The sequence below is a fragment of the Sapajus apella genome, unplaced genomic scaffold (assembly GCF_009761245.1).
Source record: "Sapajus apella isolate SASKATOON/1434 unplaced genomic scaffold, GSC_monkey_1.0 scaffold92, whole genome shotgun sequence".
Classification (NCBI taxonomy): domain Eukaryota; kingdom Metazoa; phylum Chordata; class Mammalia; order Primates; family Cebidae; genus Sapajus; species Sapajus apella.
Genome location: NW_022437032.1, coordinates 7,970,954 through 7,986,416, shown reverse-complemented (window position 1 = coordinate 7,986,416; position 15,463 = coordinate 7,970,954). Strand labels below are relative to the sequence as shown.

The 15,463-nt window shown below is 49.4% G+C and overlaps 1 protein-coding gene and 1 long non-coding RNA gene across 6 annotated transcripts in view; both read right to left on the bottom strand.

The window, feature by feature from the left end:
• The window catches only part of SULF2 (sulfatase 2), a 128,710-nt gene that overhangs the window by 78,167 nt on the left and 35,080 nt on the right, over positions 1 to 15,463 (bottom strand). For all 5 annotated transcript variants that reach the window (XM_032256063.1, XM_032256064.1, XM_032256065.1 and 2 more), the window contains exon 3: positions 2,597 to 2,836. In XM_032256063.1, the coding sequence (XP_032111954.1) occupies positions 2,597 to 2,836 (240 nt within the window). The remainder of the gene's footprint in view (positions 1 to 2,596; positions 2,837 to 15,463) is intronic.
• Positions 371 to 2,586, bottom strand: LOC116535218. Its single transcript, XR_004262096.1, has 2 exons — positions 2,342 to 2,586; positions 371 to 1,396 (listed from the first exon to the last, which is right to left on the bottom strand). It is a non-coding gene; the product is annotated as an uncharacterized LOC116535218 (long non-coding RNA).

Below are 15,463 nucleotides of genomic sequence, written 5' to 3'. Positions count from 1 at the left end.
ACATTTCCCAGGTCCCTTTGCAGCAATGCATGGCCATGTAACTTGTTTCTCACCAATGGGAAGTAAGGAGAAATAAAGTCTGAGTCTCTGACCACTTCATAGAGCAGGGCTACCAGAGCAACTTGGAATTTCAGCTGACATCCTGGGTCTCTCTCACACACACAGCCAAACTTAAATCCAGCTTTGCTAGGTGGCCACATGAACACAAGGTTTAACATGGTTGAAGACTCAGCAGGAATGATTTACTTTTGGTCCTTGGGGGATTAAAAATTTACCATACAATTCTAATATGTGTGTACAGATCAATCTAAAAGAAAAAAATCTAAAAGGTTTCTGAATTCATTACAGTTTTTTGTCATTTTTCTTAGTCAACACTAATCAGTATAACATATAATGCAGTTGGATTTTAAAATGTTTCCACTTTAAACAACAACTTAATATAAAACTCAAACCTGAGCTTCCTAGCTGCCAGGGCAAAGAGGGAAAGAACACAGGGTATGTGGCTCTTGTTATTTAATAACCAGGTGTACACCAGTTCATCAGACTAAACAGATGTTTTCAGGGTCCTGAGTTCTGAAAGTAAGGTTGGAATGGGATTCCTTGTACAGAGTGGCATTCTAAATATAATGAATAAAATTCTCAGTGGTGGTTTTACAAAAATGTAAATGTCATCTGTGTCTGGCTCTTTACACTTGACATTATGCTCCCAGTCTTCATGAGGGTATAATAGTGACGCATAGTTGAATAAAAGCACTTCTTTAGGGAGACAGCTTTTTGGTGATTTGTGTACATTCAATGACAAGTTTGGGGAATTCACTTCAGGTAATATTTACTCTTGAGATGGTTCGTTTTCTCATGTCGCCTGTAAGATTTTGAAACACTTGCCTTTAGCTCCCACTCTGAGCCCTCAATATGTCACAGAATATGTGAGTTTCCTTTCAATTTGATGAATACGATTTCCACGCTCCCCTCTGAATTCCCATGATCTTGCATTCCATTTTGATTATGCCACAAACACCTCACTCTGATTCTGGGCAGATCTCTATTTTGGGCTACAGTGGCCCTGGCTGTGAAATGAGGCGGAGTGCTAAGAACAGGTTTAGGGTCTTTACTAATCTTCCAGCATCCAAAATGAAAGGTTTCTGTACTGACCTTTCAGCCAGAGGTTGTGAAAAGGGTCTGTGAGCCACACACTCACCCCTCAGACATATTTTCTTTGGCTCCCAGTATATATTAAAGACAAAATAAGCTGTGCTGGCATATTTAAAAATAGGGAGATTTTCAGTGAAATATTCAGACTTTAAAATATTTCAAGGTTGGCCACTCTTGAGTATGCATGGCTGTACTTTCTGGACCCAAGCTGCAGGTGTGTCTTCAATAAGGGCTCACTGCTCTACTGCAGGCCTGCCTGTCCTGCTTCTGCTAGCAACATCCAGCCCCTCAACCACCTATGGTGGTGGCCATGATAACCTCTGACACATGTGGCTTTCTGCAGAGGCCCAGGGGAACCAACAGGTGGTTGGTTCTGCACAATGGCACGCATGATATACATGAACAAGGTATATGAATGAGGCATCCCTAGTTCTCAGCAAAACGTACTTTCTAGGCGATTCTGGCCGTGGGATGAGGCTGTAAGAAGACACACCTTGCTGGCTTGTGTCCCTGCCAGCCCACACTGTGTATCTGACGGGAAGCTGTCCAGCCTTGAGGGCTATAGGTTCAGGGCTGTGAACAGGGCTGAAGGAGGCGTCCATCCTTCCCTTGAGGCACTCCCACCCAAACAAACCCCTTGTCACTTGGATACAACTTCCTGGGGTTGCAACATCTGAGCCACAATATTTGATTTCACAACTGCTGCCGCTTCTTACCCAAGGTGGGGAGTATTTATTTATTTTTAATGAAAGCAAGTCAAATGAATTGAGTCTGGAGGGTTTTGCAATAGTGCTGGAGGTCAGTGGCTATACTGTAATTGCATCTGTACCTCAGACAACCAGCCTGGCAGGTGAGCCTTCAGAGCCCTCCTGCAGGATAAGCCGACAGGAACTGGGGGGCCCTGCCCCCAGGATGACAATTACTGGATGAGTGTGGGCAGTCAACCACCACATCAGCTTCTGCACCACCCTGGTTACCTCCATGTAGACAGCAACCATGCAGACCCGTATCTGTTCCTCTCCACAAATTCCCATCCCCCACCCCCATGTTCTGGAACCTTCTTCCAAGTTGATGGTTTATAGTCAACAAAACAGTCCCTGATGGTCTTAATAACAATTAACAGAGGATGCAAACTCATGCATGGGCAGCTTGGGGCCTCTCTGCACTGTAATTCATATTTTGAAAAGACTTACTTTTTGGGGGACTCAAATTCCTTTGACAAGGTCACTTTACATCACTACTGTAAGCAAATAAAAATGTATTTCTCTAACACACACAAATAAATGCGCAACTTTGAAATTATGAGAGAGTTGCTATAAGGGCTCTCCAGAATCATCTCGGGTACGGCAGTGGTGCCCAACCACACCCAGGGACACCCAGAGGAGGTCGCTGGCGAGGACCCTGCTGTCACTCCCTTGCTCTGCCCGCCCCCTACCCTGCTCACCTGTCCGGTAGCCGGTGTTGTTGAGGTACACGGCGAAGGTGCGGCTCTCGTGCTGTGCCTGCCAGGAGGGTGAGGAGCAGTTCTCGTTGTTGGTGTAGGTGTTGTGGTTGTGGACGTACTTGCCCGTGAGGATGGAGGAGCGCGAGGGGCAGCACATGGGTGTGGTCACGAAGGCGTTGATGAAGTGTGCCCCGCCCTGCTCCATGATGCGCCGGGTCTTGTTCATCACCTGCATGGAACCTGCAAGGCGAGGGCGGAAGTGAGACGCTGGGCGGGAGATGGGGGGGCACTGGCACCGGGTGGCTCTCGGCACGTGGCATCCCTAGGCCTGGAGAGGGCACATTCTGCAGACCTACGGGGCAGACGGGGCAGGGTCCACTGCTACACGGTGGGGCAGTCCTGTGCAGTCAGGGAGAACCCTGGGTCCCGAGTCTGCCTGGACACTCCTGCGGTCTAGGTCTGGAGTTTAGGGCTGAAGGCGACTATAACTGACTATAAGTGACTGTAGGGTCACTGTCCTGTATTGTAATTGCATCTCTGCCTGCAGGACAGGTAAAAACCTGTTTATAAATGATCTGAGGCTGGAATCAAACTGTTTTACAAATTTTAAACAGAACATTGTTTTCGCAGGGTATTAATATCATTTTTTGTTTCTTTTGGAAACCAACCACCATGTAAACTGAGGGAAGATTACACTTGGTTTTCTTTGGGATCTTCCCAAGAATTGTTTGCTTTTATTGAAATCTGGTCATGCCAACCTGGTGGCAAACCTTCTCCCTGAGTACTCCCTGGCTCAGGTGTCCTGCCATTAGCTACAAACCCTGCTCGCCTCTTGTCCACTTTTTTTCTAGCTTGGAACCCACTACCCTTCACCCCAAATCCAACCTATCGGCCTAGTACACCTCTCATAGGTAGCCTCTGGGACCACTCTGGCTGCTGGGGCCTCAGAGCTCTGAGTACTGATCATACCCTAGGCTTCAGGGTTTCAGCCATGCTTGTTCTTGTTTCTTTCTTTCTTTTTTTTTTTTTTTTTTTTTTCCTTTTGAGACAGAGTCTTGCTCTGTTGCCTAGGCTGTAGGGCAGTGGCGTGATCTTGGCTCACTGCGATCTCTGCCTCCTGGGTTTAAGCTATTCTCTTGTCTCAGCCTTCCGAGTAGCCCCCACACCCAGATAACTTCTATATTTTTAGTAGAGACGGGGTTTCACCATGTTGGCCAGGCTGGTCTTAAACTCGTGACCTCAAGTGATCACCTGCCTCTGCCCCCCAAAGTGCTGGGATTATAGGCATGAACCACCTTACCTGGCCATGCCTGCTCTTATTTCTCAACTAAGCTGTAAGTAGAGCAAGGCACTTTGGAAGAAAGGAAAGAAGGAAGGAAGCAAATGAACCTACATGGGGGCCCTACTGTGTGCAGGCCACGGTCCCAAGAGGGCAAAGGCCGTGTGCTCTGTTCAGCGCTGAATCCTTAGCATTGCTGCTGTGTGTGACACACAGTGGGTACTCAACATAGGTGTGAAGGTACATGCTCAGTTGTATGCTGTGGTTGGTACCCACTTAGTGATTTGATGGAAATATTCCATGGAAATCCTTTCTCTTCCTTCTATGGCCATCCCTGGTTTTTTCCCTTTTCCTTGCAGTTCTTAAGGTGTGCAGTGGGTTGAATGGTGCCCCCATCCCCTCAAGATATGATCATGTCCTAATTTCTGGAATCTGTGAACATGACCATATTTAGAAAGAGGGTGATATGATTTGGCTGTGTCCCCACCCAAATCTCATCTTGAATTGTGGCTCCCACAACTCCCATGTGTTGTGGGAGGGATCTGATGGGAGACAATTGAATCACAGGGGTGGGTCTCCCGATACTGTTCTCTTGGTAGTGAATAAGCCTCATAAGATCTATGGTTTTATAAAGGGTTTCCCCTTTTGCTTGGTTCTCATTCTCTCCAGCCACGTAGAACTGTGAGTCCATTAAACCTCTTTTTCTTTATAAATTACATAGTCTCAGGTATGTCTTTATCAGCAGCATGAAAACAGACATCCAGGGGGTCTTTGCAGATGTAACTAAGTTGAGGGTCTTGAGATGAGATTTGTTCCAGATTCCCCGGTGGGCCCTACATCAAGTGACAAGTGTCCACACAGGAGACAAAGTGGATAAGACGCACAGGCACAGAGGGGAAGGCCACATTCAAAGGAAAGCAGAGACTGGAGGGAGGCACATACAAGCCAAGGAGTAAGGAGCTCCTGGGGTCCCCCAGGGCTGGAAGAGGCAAGGTTCTCCCCTGGAGCCCTCTGAGGAAGCACAGCCATGCTAACACCTTGATTTTGGACTTCTGGCCTCCAGAACTGTTGAGAGTCAATTTCTGGTGTTTTAAGCCACCCAGTTTGTGATCTGCTAGGACAGCAGTGGGAAACCAAAACAGGGTCTACCAGGCATGTGATTGCTGTGATCCCACTCACCTAGCAACCCCCTAGAGATCGGAAAACAAGCATCAGACCCACCGCAGCCTCCTGCAATCTGGGGAAGGCCCTCTGCTCACCAATCAGCTCCTTCAACTTTGAATTTTCACCACCAATCAAGGCACCAAGGTTGTGCCCTTGAAGTCCAGGACTGCACAATGGCCACCGTGGCCTCTGTGTTAGCCGTACCCTCAGCCTGGGATGCTCTCACCCCTCTGATCACAGGGCTCCCTCTGCCTCCTTCAAGGTACTGATCAGATGCCACCTCCTTGGAGAGGTCTTCCCTGGCGTGTAGTGAAACTACCTCCCCCGACCCTTAGCACTCTCCACTCTGCTTTTCTGCTCCGTGTCTCTCCACAGCAGTTACTGTCCTTGAACATGAGTCATTTTGATTTCACTTATTTGTATGTTGCTGCCTTCACCAGAGCACTCTGCAAGGGGAGGGCTCAGCCTACTTTGTTCACTGCCTAGCATAGTGCCTGACACATAATATGCTCAACAGATACCAGCTAAATTAACAACTAAAATATCATCTTACACTCTTGGGTTTTCATATCTCAGGAGTCCAAACCAGTTGGTGTCCACAGATCTCTCTGTGTGTTGTTGGTGTCTTGTAGAGTGGATTTTAAAAAATTGACGTTAAATAGCATCACACAGAATACATGCTCTCCAGTTTGCCGCACTCCCCGGCACTCCCTACAGTCTTACACCACCCGCACCCACTCTCATTACCTGCCTGACCCCTGAAAGTTTGGGTGTTGCACCCTTCTGATTGATTATTTATTTATTGAGACGGAGTCTCGCTCTGTCATCAGGCTGGAGTACAGTGGCGCAATCTCGGCTCACTGCAACCTCTGACTCCCAGGTTCAAGCGATTCTCCTGCTCAGCCTCCCAAGCAGCTACGATTACAGGCACATGCCACCACGCCCACTGATGTTTTGTATTTCTAGCAGAGATGGGGTTTCACCATATTGGCCTGGATGGTCTTGATCTGACTTCATGATCTGCCCACCATGGCCTCCCAAAGTGCTGGAATTACAGGCATGAGCCACCAAGGCTGGCCTAACCTTCTGATTTTTCTAAGGAATTGAGAACATTCCAACTGCTTCCTGGGGAAGAGGGCAGTCTTCTATGCCAACAGTCATCATTGTAATTAATAGTGGCGACTATCACTGGCTGAATGCTTATGGCTGGGCTGAAGACATTCATGGCTCAATTCTCTCAATGGCCCATTTTACAGAAGAGGGAACCGAGCCTGGGGAGTTGAATGACTGGCTAAGGCTGTGCGGCTGGGAAGGCAGTGAAGACTCAAACCCAGTAGAGGCGGGTGCTGAGTTTCACGTTCATGAAATGTCCTAGTCACACAGGCGGGGTAACAGTGTCCTGAGGAAGTGCAGTGAGCTCCCCATGCTCTTGGATTACTCCTGGCTTCAGTTAAGCTCAGAATGGTCTCTTGGAACCCAGAAGGGGGTCACCCAGTGGTGACTTCATCAGGCACACCAGGTGGGGGTGGCACAGGGTCACATCACTAAACACCAGGGATGCTAGTGGTGTGAAAGGCCGCTTGGTGCTCTAGGCAGAGGGTGACACTGCCTTAGATTGTGTGGCCCGATTTTCTTCTACGTAGGGCAAGTAACCTCAGCTTTTCCTTTAGGGTAGTGGAAATCCCCTTTAAAATAACAAACAAACAAAAACAAACAAAATTACGGCTGATTTTTAAAAAGTAAGTAATAGCACAAGTGGCACACAGATATATGATGAAAATTGTGAGGGAATGACTAGAATTTGGCAATCACTGGCTTGGTACAATCCGGACCTGACATCCCTTGATGTGTGGCTTGGTACAACGCTGACATCTGTTGATGTCATTTGGCTGTAGAATAGACCTCAAGTGCCACGCCACAGCCAAGCCCTGATGTCACCATCCCTCCAGCTCCTCCTGAAGCCACTCCCCTTTCCTCTGGGTAATTGGGCAATCATCTTGGCCACCGTTCCTCCCATCTTTCAGTTCCTGCATCCAATCCACCTGCAAAGCCTGCTGCTCTCTCTCAACATAAACATCCACAATCGACCCTTGCCATCTCCCCCATGGGCCAGGCATCATACTTTCTCCCTGAAATCAGGTCAATTGCTTCCTGATTAAACTCCAGCCATTTCTTCCCCACGGTGCAGCCGGAGTCTCCTCTCCTGACTCTCTGGGGCTCCCGCTCACTCGGAGAAGCCCAAGTCCTTACGGCTGTCCAGAGTGTGGTAGGACCCAATGCCTCTCCCTCCCTAATCCTGTCTCCCTCTCCGCCCACTCTGTGCAGCCACAGGGGCCTCCCCGCTGTCCGCCGACTGACCAGGTGTGCTCCCATCCCAGAGCCTCCGCCCTGCTATTCCTTCTTCCTGGAATGCTTCTCCCCTGGAGCCCCACAGAGCTGTCCTCACCTGCTTCTTGTCTTTACTCAAAAGTTCCCTTCTCTGTGGAGCCTTCCCTGGCCCCCAATATTTTCTCTTCCCTTCCTTGCCTGACATTTTCAACCCTGCACTTATCACCTAACACGTGATATACTTTTACTTATTTATCTATTGATCCTGTTTGCTGTCCCCTGGGACATTTGATGGCTCCACAGCTCTAGCCCCAAAGCCTAGAACAGTGCCTGACATGAAGCAGGTGCATTGCTTAAGTGCATGAGTCCAGGGCACCCCAAGTGGAATCAATCCTTTGCCCCCTGGACCAAACGCTAAGGAGAAAGGACGAAGCAGCTGGTAGTGAGAGCTCAGCCTCTCTCCGTCTCCAGAGCTTGCCGCAAGGACAAAAGCTGGCCACCCACCCGACTGGTCAGACCCTTCTCCTGGAAGGGAGCACGGGGCAGGCTGCCACCTGTTGAAATCGTCTGCAGTCCGCAGCCCCCAGTGCTGCCTTGGCAAACAGTGAACAGTCCGCAGAGCCATTCCTTGTTTTTAGTGGGCACAGATCCAGGGTCTCAAAGTGCTTAGCTCTCCTCCTCCTCACTCTAGAGGAAGCGAGCTGTGGGGGTGCTCTTGTCCAGCACTCACCCTCCCCAAATCAGCTGGCAGAGGAGTGCTGTGTCAATCTATGAGTAAAGGACAGCAGTGCCCTGGAATGACAGCAGCATCTGTGCAAAGACAGTGCTATGTGCTAAGCCTCCCCTCGGGGACAGTAACCTGCTTTATTAAAACTGCCATAGCGACGAGGCTGTGTAAACCCACGTCTCTAACACAAAAACATATGATCTCATCCCCTTGCCCGGCCCCGGCCCTAACACAGCAGGACAGCTCCCACGGGAGGGAAGGACCTCAACGACCTGGCCACGCAGCCATGAAAAGGCCACTTTTCAAGTTTTTCAATGAAGCCAGGCCAGCCAACCTCAACTTCTTTCGTCCAACATAAATCTAGGGACATGCAGACAAACACAGACCCGGTTTCTTTCCATGACCAAATCTTCCCACCACCCTGGGCCGAGGGTGAGGTCACTCTGACACCTCTGTGACTCTGATGGGCTGGAGAGGCCCCCACCCCCATTCCCATCTGTTGGAACTTAAATTTGGGGCCCCAAACCACCCGACTGCCAGAATGCAGTTTCTCCCATGTCACTCAAGAACTGCCCACCCATTCAGGATGGCTTTTTGGGGGCTTCTCTGTGCAACATTTGTGCTATCATTTGATATTTTTCTTTCACGTGATTTAAGAAAAAAACCTTTTAATCTCAATCCAAGTTAACTACGTGGAGTTAGAGACTGAAGGTTCGAGTTGCATATTTTTTGATGCACCATCCAGTAAGTCCACAAGTGACAAAATCAGTGTTTTGCTGACCTGCCACAGATGACCACACTGCCAATGCCATAGGAAATGCGGAATGAATTTGCTCTTTTTTAGAAGAAGGTCTAAGTCAGGGCAACCACTATCTAGGGGGACTTATCAAGGTGCCAGGGAGTTTTGGGATTTCAAATATGACTTTTTTTTTTTTTTTTTTTTTTTTTTTGCCATTCCTGAGGCTTAGGTGCTCATATCTGTTGGAGGCCTGTTTCAGCTGGGAGGGGGGGCACCCCACACCCCTCCCAGACAAACTCCTGCGGCCCCCAACTTGGGTGATTTTGATCAATAACTAATGAGATGATGCCTTCCTATATATAGTTTCTTAAAATGACTGATAGACAAATCAGAGTCTGTGATGGCAGGGTCTCCTAGGGAAAGCCTCAGAAGGAAGAATCAGGGGAAAAACAATGGTGCAATCAGTCAACTCAGGACCTTGACTTAAATTCATATCTAACCACTGTTTCCTCTGCCTGGACTATTGCAGTAGACTCCTAAGCTGTTCTTCTATTCTCCATTTGGTGGCCAGAGGACTTTCTTTTGAGACAGGGTCTCACTCTGCTGCCTAGGCTGGGGTGTAGTAGTGGGATCACGGCTCACTGCAGCCCCGACCTCCCCAGGTTCAGGGGATCCTCCCACTTCCGTCTCCCGAGTATCTGGAACTACGGGTGCACACGACCACACTCAGCTCATTTTTGTATTTTTTTGGAGAGACAGGGTTTCACCATGTTGCCTGGGCTGGTCTCAAACTCCTGGACTCAAATGATCCTCCTGCCTTGGCTTTCCAAAGTGTTGGGATAACAGGCATAAGCGACCATGCCTTTCTGGTCAGGACTCCTTAAAACGGTCTGTGAAATCATCATATTTCTTTGCTCAAACTCTTCCAGCGGCTGCCCGCCCCACTCAGAGTTAAAGCCAAAGTCCTCCCTCTGTCCTACGAGCTCCAACTACAACTCCTACCACACACTCTGAAGCTTCCTCTGCTCCAGCCATGTTGACCTCCTTGTTGTTCCTTGAACACGCCAAGTGTGCTTCTGCCTCAGGACCTTTGCACCTGCCACTCCTCAGCCCAGACTCGGTCCCTCATTGCATTCAGGTCTCTGCAAATATCACCTTCTCAGCAAGGCTTTCTCTGGACTGTGCTGATTAGAATCATACCATCCCCTTCCTTCTTGCCCTTTGCTGCTCCTCCTAGTGCTTCTGTGTGAGTAAATGAAGAGGAAACATTCTTAGGGGACATGTAGACTGCAGATGGTGCCTTTGGGGGTGAGTGGTGTACATGGTGCGTGGGGAGTCAAGGCTATCTCTTCTTAGTATTACTTGGATATTTTAAAGTTTTGCTTGTGTAACTTTGTGAAGTGATTGTTTTGGGATGGAGTCTCCCTCTGTCATCCAGGCTAGAGTGCAGTGGTTCGATCTCAGTTCACTGCAACCTCCGCCTCCTGGGTTGAAGTGTCTCTTGCCTCAGCCTCGTAAGCAGCTGGGATTACAGGCAGGCACAACCATGCCCAGCTAACTTTTTTTTTTTTTTGTATTTTTAGTAGAGACAGGGTTTCACCATGTTGGCCAAGATGGACTTGAACTCTTGAAGAAATAAAAACTAAATAAAAGAAATGGAGCAAGAGGGCCACAGGTTTCTAGAACAATGGCAGAGGGCAGGACTTGGCACCTGGCATTCATACACGGGTCTGTAGGCCTGTCTGTGTGCTGTCCCTACGTGAAGTGGGGCCTGGAATTTGGGGGAAGAGGGTCCACATGGGTTTTCTACAGATGACCCAGAAACACGTGACATGTGACCACAGCAGAGTGTCCTTCCTACGCTCTACCTGGGGCCAGTCTTCTGCTCTTTCCTTGAGGACAGGGACCTTAAGGTCCACCTGGCATGAGGCAGGCTGAGGACAAAGGGGGCACAACACACCCCTCTCCAGGCCACACCCCTCTCCAGCCACGCCCATCTCCAGGCCACACCCCTCTCCAGGCCACAGCCCTCTCCAGGCCACACCCCTCTCTTCATTCTTCTCTTACCTGTTTAGTTTTTTATGTTAAAAGGATTCAGCTGCTACAAATGAATATGTATGTGTATATAACACACACAAACACATGCACACACACTTTGGTCCTAGACTGAATCACCAGACCACTTCTCTTCTGTAGACTTTGGGTAACCAAAGAGCACTAAACTGAGAGACCAAGAATGAGGTGTGAGCTGCCTTAAATCACCGACTTTCTTTAAGCCTCAGTTTCCTCCTCTGTAAAAACATAGCCCATAGATAACTTTAGGTAGAAGGTTTGACTATGAAATTCTAGGATAGATTCTAGAACCTATCTCTATGTCAGTATACCCAATAGGATGAAAGTGTTTTGAGTCAGAAGGCCTGATTTCAAATCTTGATTTTTGCCACTTCCCATTAACCAGGTACCTTGTGCAAATGATTTAACCACCCTGCACCTCCGTTTTCCCATCTGCAAAGCAAGAAGAATAACAGTGCCTCCTTCTTAAGGTTGTTCTGAGTTTTGAGAGAAAAAAAAGTTTTACATATATAAATGGTTTTTAGTTCAATGCTTGGCATACAGAAAGCACTTAATGCATGTCAGCTTTTATTTATTTAATTTGAGACAGAGTTTCACTCTTGTTATACAGGCTGGAGTACAGTGGTGGGATCTCAGTTCACTGCAACCTCTGCCTCCCAGATTCAAACGATTCTCCTGCCTCAGCCTCCCGAGTAGCTGGGGTTACAGGCACCCACCACCATGCCTGGATAGTCTTTTATATTTTTAGTAGAGACAGGGTTTCACCGTGTTGGCCAGGCTGTCCTTGAACTCCTGGCCTCAAGTGATCCACCTGCCTTGGCCTCCTAAAGTGCTGGGGCCACTGCACCTGGCTGCACGTCAGCTTTTAAACAAGTATCTTCCTACACAGAGTTCAAAAACAGAGTCCCTCTAGACTAAATCTTGTCTGCAGGTGTGTTTGATTTAGGTCTGCCCAAAGGGAAAGGACTTTAAAAATTGAATAACCTTTTTCTTAAATTGAGAGATTTCATATCAATTCAGCTTTCTGGCTTTGCTTGAAAAATTCAAAGATCTGGCCTTGATGGGTTCAAAGTGGGCTGGACCCAAGTAGTGAAGGCCCACTCTGGTCCTCCACGGCCCTGCCATGCATACTCCCTCCTTGGCAGCAGCTGCCTAGCCCTGTGGGCATGGAGTTTGCAATCCTTAGTTGATTCTATTCCAAGTGAAGGGACCAGCTAAATAAATCTGCAAAGGGAATGCTCTACTGGGGTGCAGAGACCTGAGAGAACAGGCATTCAGTGGGGAAGAGAGGGGTCAGGTACAGGTTGGAACAGAGCCTTGACCTGGACAGGTAGCGGAGGAAGGGCTATGAGCTCGAGCCACAGGTGGGGAAGAATCTGTGTCCTGCACTGTCCTCTGGCCACTGGTGTCCACCTACCAGGCTGGAACTCATTTGGCAGCCCTCTCCTGGCCCACAGCCTTGCTGACATTCAGCTTGTGAGCTCCCTGCCATGCCTGAAGCAACACCTGCTGAAGGGGTGCAGCGGGCTGGGCCCCATCAGACCTGACCAACTGCCCCAGAGTAGCAGAGGGGGAAAGGCCTGGGGCACAAACAGGAGAAATCGGCAGAAATCAGCAGCGGCATGTGGGCAAAGGGAAGCTCTTATTTTTCACCTAGTCATGTGCTCGCTGCTGCCGGTGGCAACTCTTGCCGTGTCTGTAACTCAATCCAGAATCATTACACTGGATTCCTGGGACCTGTTGCTGCGAGGAGGTTGTTTTCCTTTTGATGGTGCAAAGGTGAACGGTTCCCGACTCTTGGACATTACAAAATAAAGTCAAGTGTTATTGCTAGTTTCAGCTACGAAAAGCCAAGGCTCCAAATTGGTTCCTAAACCCGAAATCAATTAAGCAGATGTTGAGGAGGCAGGACTGAGATTCTATTAATAAGCATCGGGTTGTCAGAGAGACCATGCAGTTCATTTTTTCTCCTTTGCTTTCTGCTGCCTCTGGTTGCAGAAGTTCCTGGGAGAAAATTCTGCCATGGTCACTGTCAGCTATAGCGGGGAGATGGCAGAGTGCCTGTGGGAAATGGCAGGACTTGGGTGTAATTAACAGGGCTCTGCAATTATCGGTCATTTCCCCTTTGAGAAGCTCCGCCCAGAAATATTCCTCTAACTGAAATGCTACAGTCCACCTCCCGTGGCAGGGGACATTTATTCAATGAGGCAGGGCTTCCAAGGCGTTTTCCCCACTTTTCAGAAGGGGCTACACAGAGCTGCCACCCAGCCACAGGCCTGGTGGGTGATGTTTGCAAAGCAGCTTAATGTCCACCTTTCCCCACGTCTCCCAATCTGTTCCTCCTGCCCCCGCCTTCCCATCTCTGTAAATGGCACTGCCATCTGCCCAGCGGCTCAGCCAAAAACCCAGGAGTCATCCCCGATTCCTCTTTCCTCACCCGCCCACTCACAATCCATCAAGCAAGCCCTGCCGACCTTCCAAGCAGCACCGGAATCCACCCACCTCTTTCCCTCTGCAGCGCCCCGCCCTGCTACACACCATCAGCATCTCCCACCTGGACCGGGTGACCACCACCTGATCTCCCTGCTTCCACTCCCCTCCCTGGCCACCTCTTCACCCACAGCCAGCGTGTGCTTCTGAGAACACGAGTCACGCATAGCTGACCTGCTCAGAACATTTTGGGGACCTTCCATCGCCCTGCAATCAAATCCAGACCCTGCTGCTCGGCCTGCTGGGCCCTGTCTGCTCTCTGCCCCCTTCCCCATCCTCCTCCTCCGCTTCATTTGCAGGTCCTGCTGATCTCCTCCAAGGTCCTGGCAAACCTGTTCCTGCCACAGGGCTCTTGCAGGTGCTGTGCTTCTGCCTGCAGTGCTCCCGCCTCGGGATTCCACGTGACACAGGTCTCCCCGCTCTCCAGCCACATGGCCACACTATTTGCTGTAGGCAGGGCAGGGGGGAGCTGCCCTCACTGGGACCCTTGTTCCTGATTTCTGGTGTGGCTGAGACTCTGGGCTGCCCACCAATATCTCTTTCCCTTTCTTCCTCTGATCAGGCCCTGACTTTAGTTTCAATGCATCCAGTTAGGAAATATTTCCCAGATTCCCTTGGGCCAAAGACGTGCCGCAAGCCTGCCTTTGGCCTTACAGCCCAACTCTCTGTCCAGGTCTCCACCCCAGAGCACTGGCCTGGAGCTGCTGGTTCAACAAGCCCCTTCACCCTCTGGGCTTTGGGCTGGATTTGACTGACAAGGGCCCCGGCAGGAGATGACAAAAAGAAGAACGTCAGGTTGGAGGACAGATTCCTCCATCTTCCTCTGTGTGGCACCAACGGAGGGTGACAGCTCTCGTGGGGTGCCCTCTGTGTCTCTGGGTTCCAGTAACCTCTTGTCCCACTGCTACTAATTAGCATGGAGCACTGCATTACCCCTAGTGCGACCAGCCTCACACTTGCTCACACCTTAGCAAAAACACACTTAAACCCTCTACGAAGAATTCACATTTGCATGTGCTTTATAAGTCTTGCTGAGATCATGTGGCTAAGTTCTATTAGTGTTGCATGTGACTTCGGAGATTTTTTTTCTTTTTCCTGCCCTTCTGCTTCCTTCTTCTTGTGGCCTAGAATATATCTGTGATAGCTGGAGCTGCAGCAGCTGTTCTAAACCACGAGGTGACTTCACAGATGGAAGCTACACAGTAAGCATGGACAGAAAGACAGAGATGGAGCTTGGGTCCCTGATAACCTTGTAGCCACCAAACCAGCCCTAGACTGCCTACCTCCAGACGTTTTGATAATTCCATCTTGTTTAAGCCACTGTGATTTTATGTTTTCTTTTACAAGCAGCCAAACCTAATCCTGATATACTTAACTTCCAGAATTCAAGCGATCTTCCCAAATGTTACTGAATTGAAAAAAAAAAAAAAAAATCAACTTACAGGAACGTGCTTGGCAAGTTGAACACCAGTGTGGGTCCAAATGAGTCTCTCTTCTTCCTGAGATAACCCGCATCCACATTTTTACTTCTCTAGTGATCAGCGGCAGGAATGCCAGGAGGTGGGATCTCAGGGAGGCTGAGCTGGAAGTTACCACCGATCTGGCGGCTGGAATCTGGGCATGTTGTCCTGGCTTCCAGCCATTTGGCCCCTAGAGAGAGTATTTGAGCCTGGAACTTGGAGTCGATCTCCTGGCTATCAGTCTGTGGCACAGGGTGTGGTTTCCTTGTGTTCAGAGATGGAAAGTGGAAAACGGGAGGCCCGCCAGACCTCTGCCGCGCCTTTCTTTCAAAAACCTGCCTCTCCCACCAGACAGCTCTCCAGGCTGGATCCCTGCAACTTTCAGAATCAGAGACCCCTCTGAGAGTCTGGGGAGGGTCTCAGGTTTAGTAAAGCACAAACAAGCACACGGTTTGCATATAATCCTCACCCTCCCCTCCTCTAAGCCCACCCAGGCCTGGGCCTCTCTCCTCAGCATCTGACTGATGTGGCTGCCTACTGGACAGTTCCTGCTGGCTTTTCACAGGTGCCTGCAGCTTCCCAGGTCCAGAACTGAGCTTGTAACCAT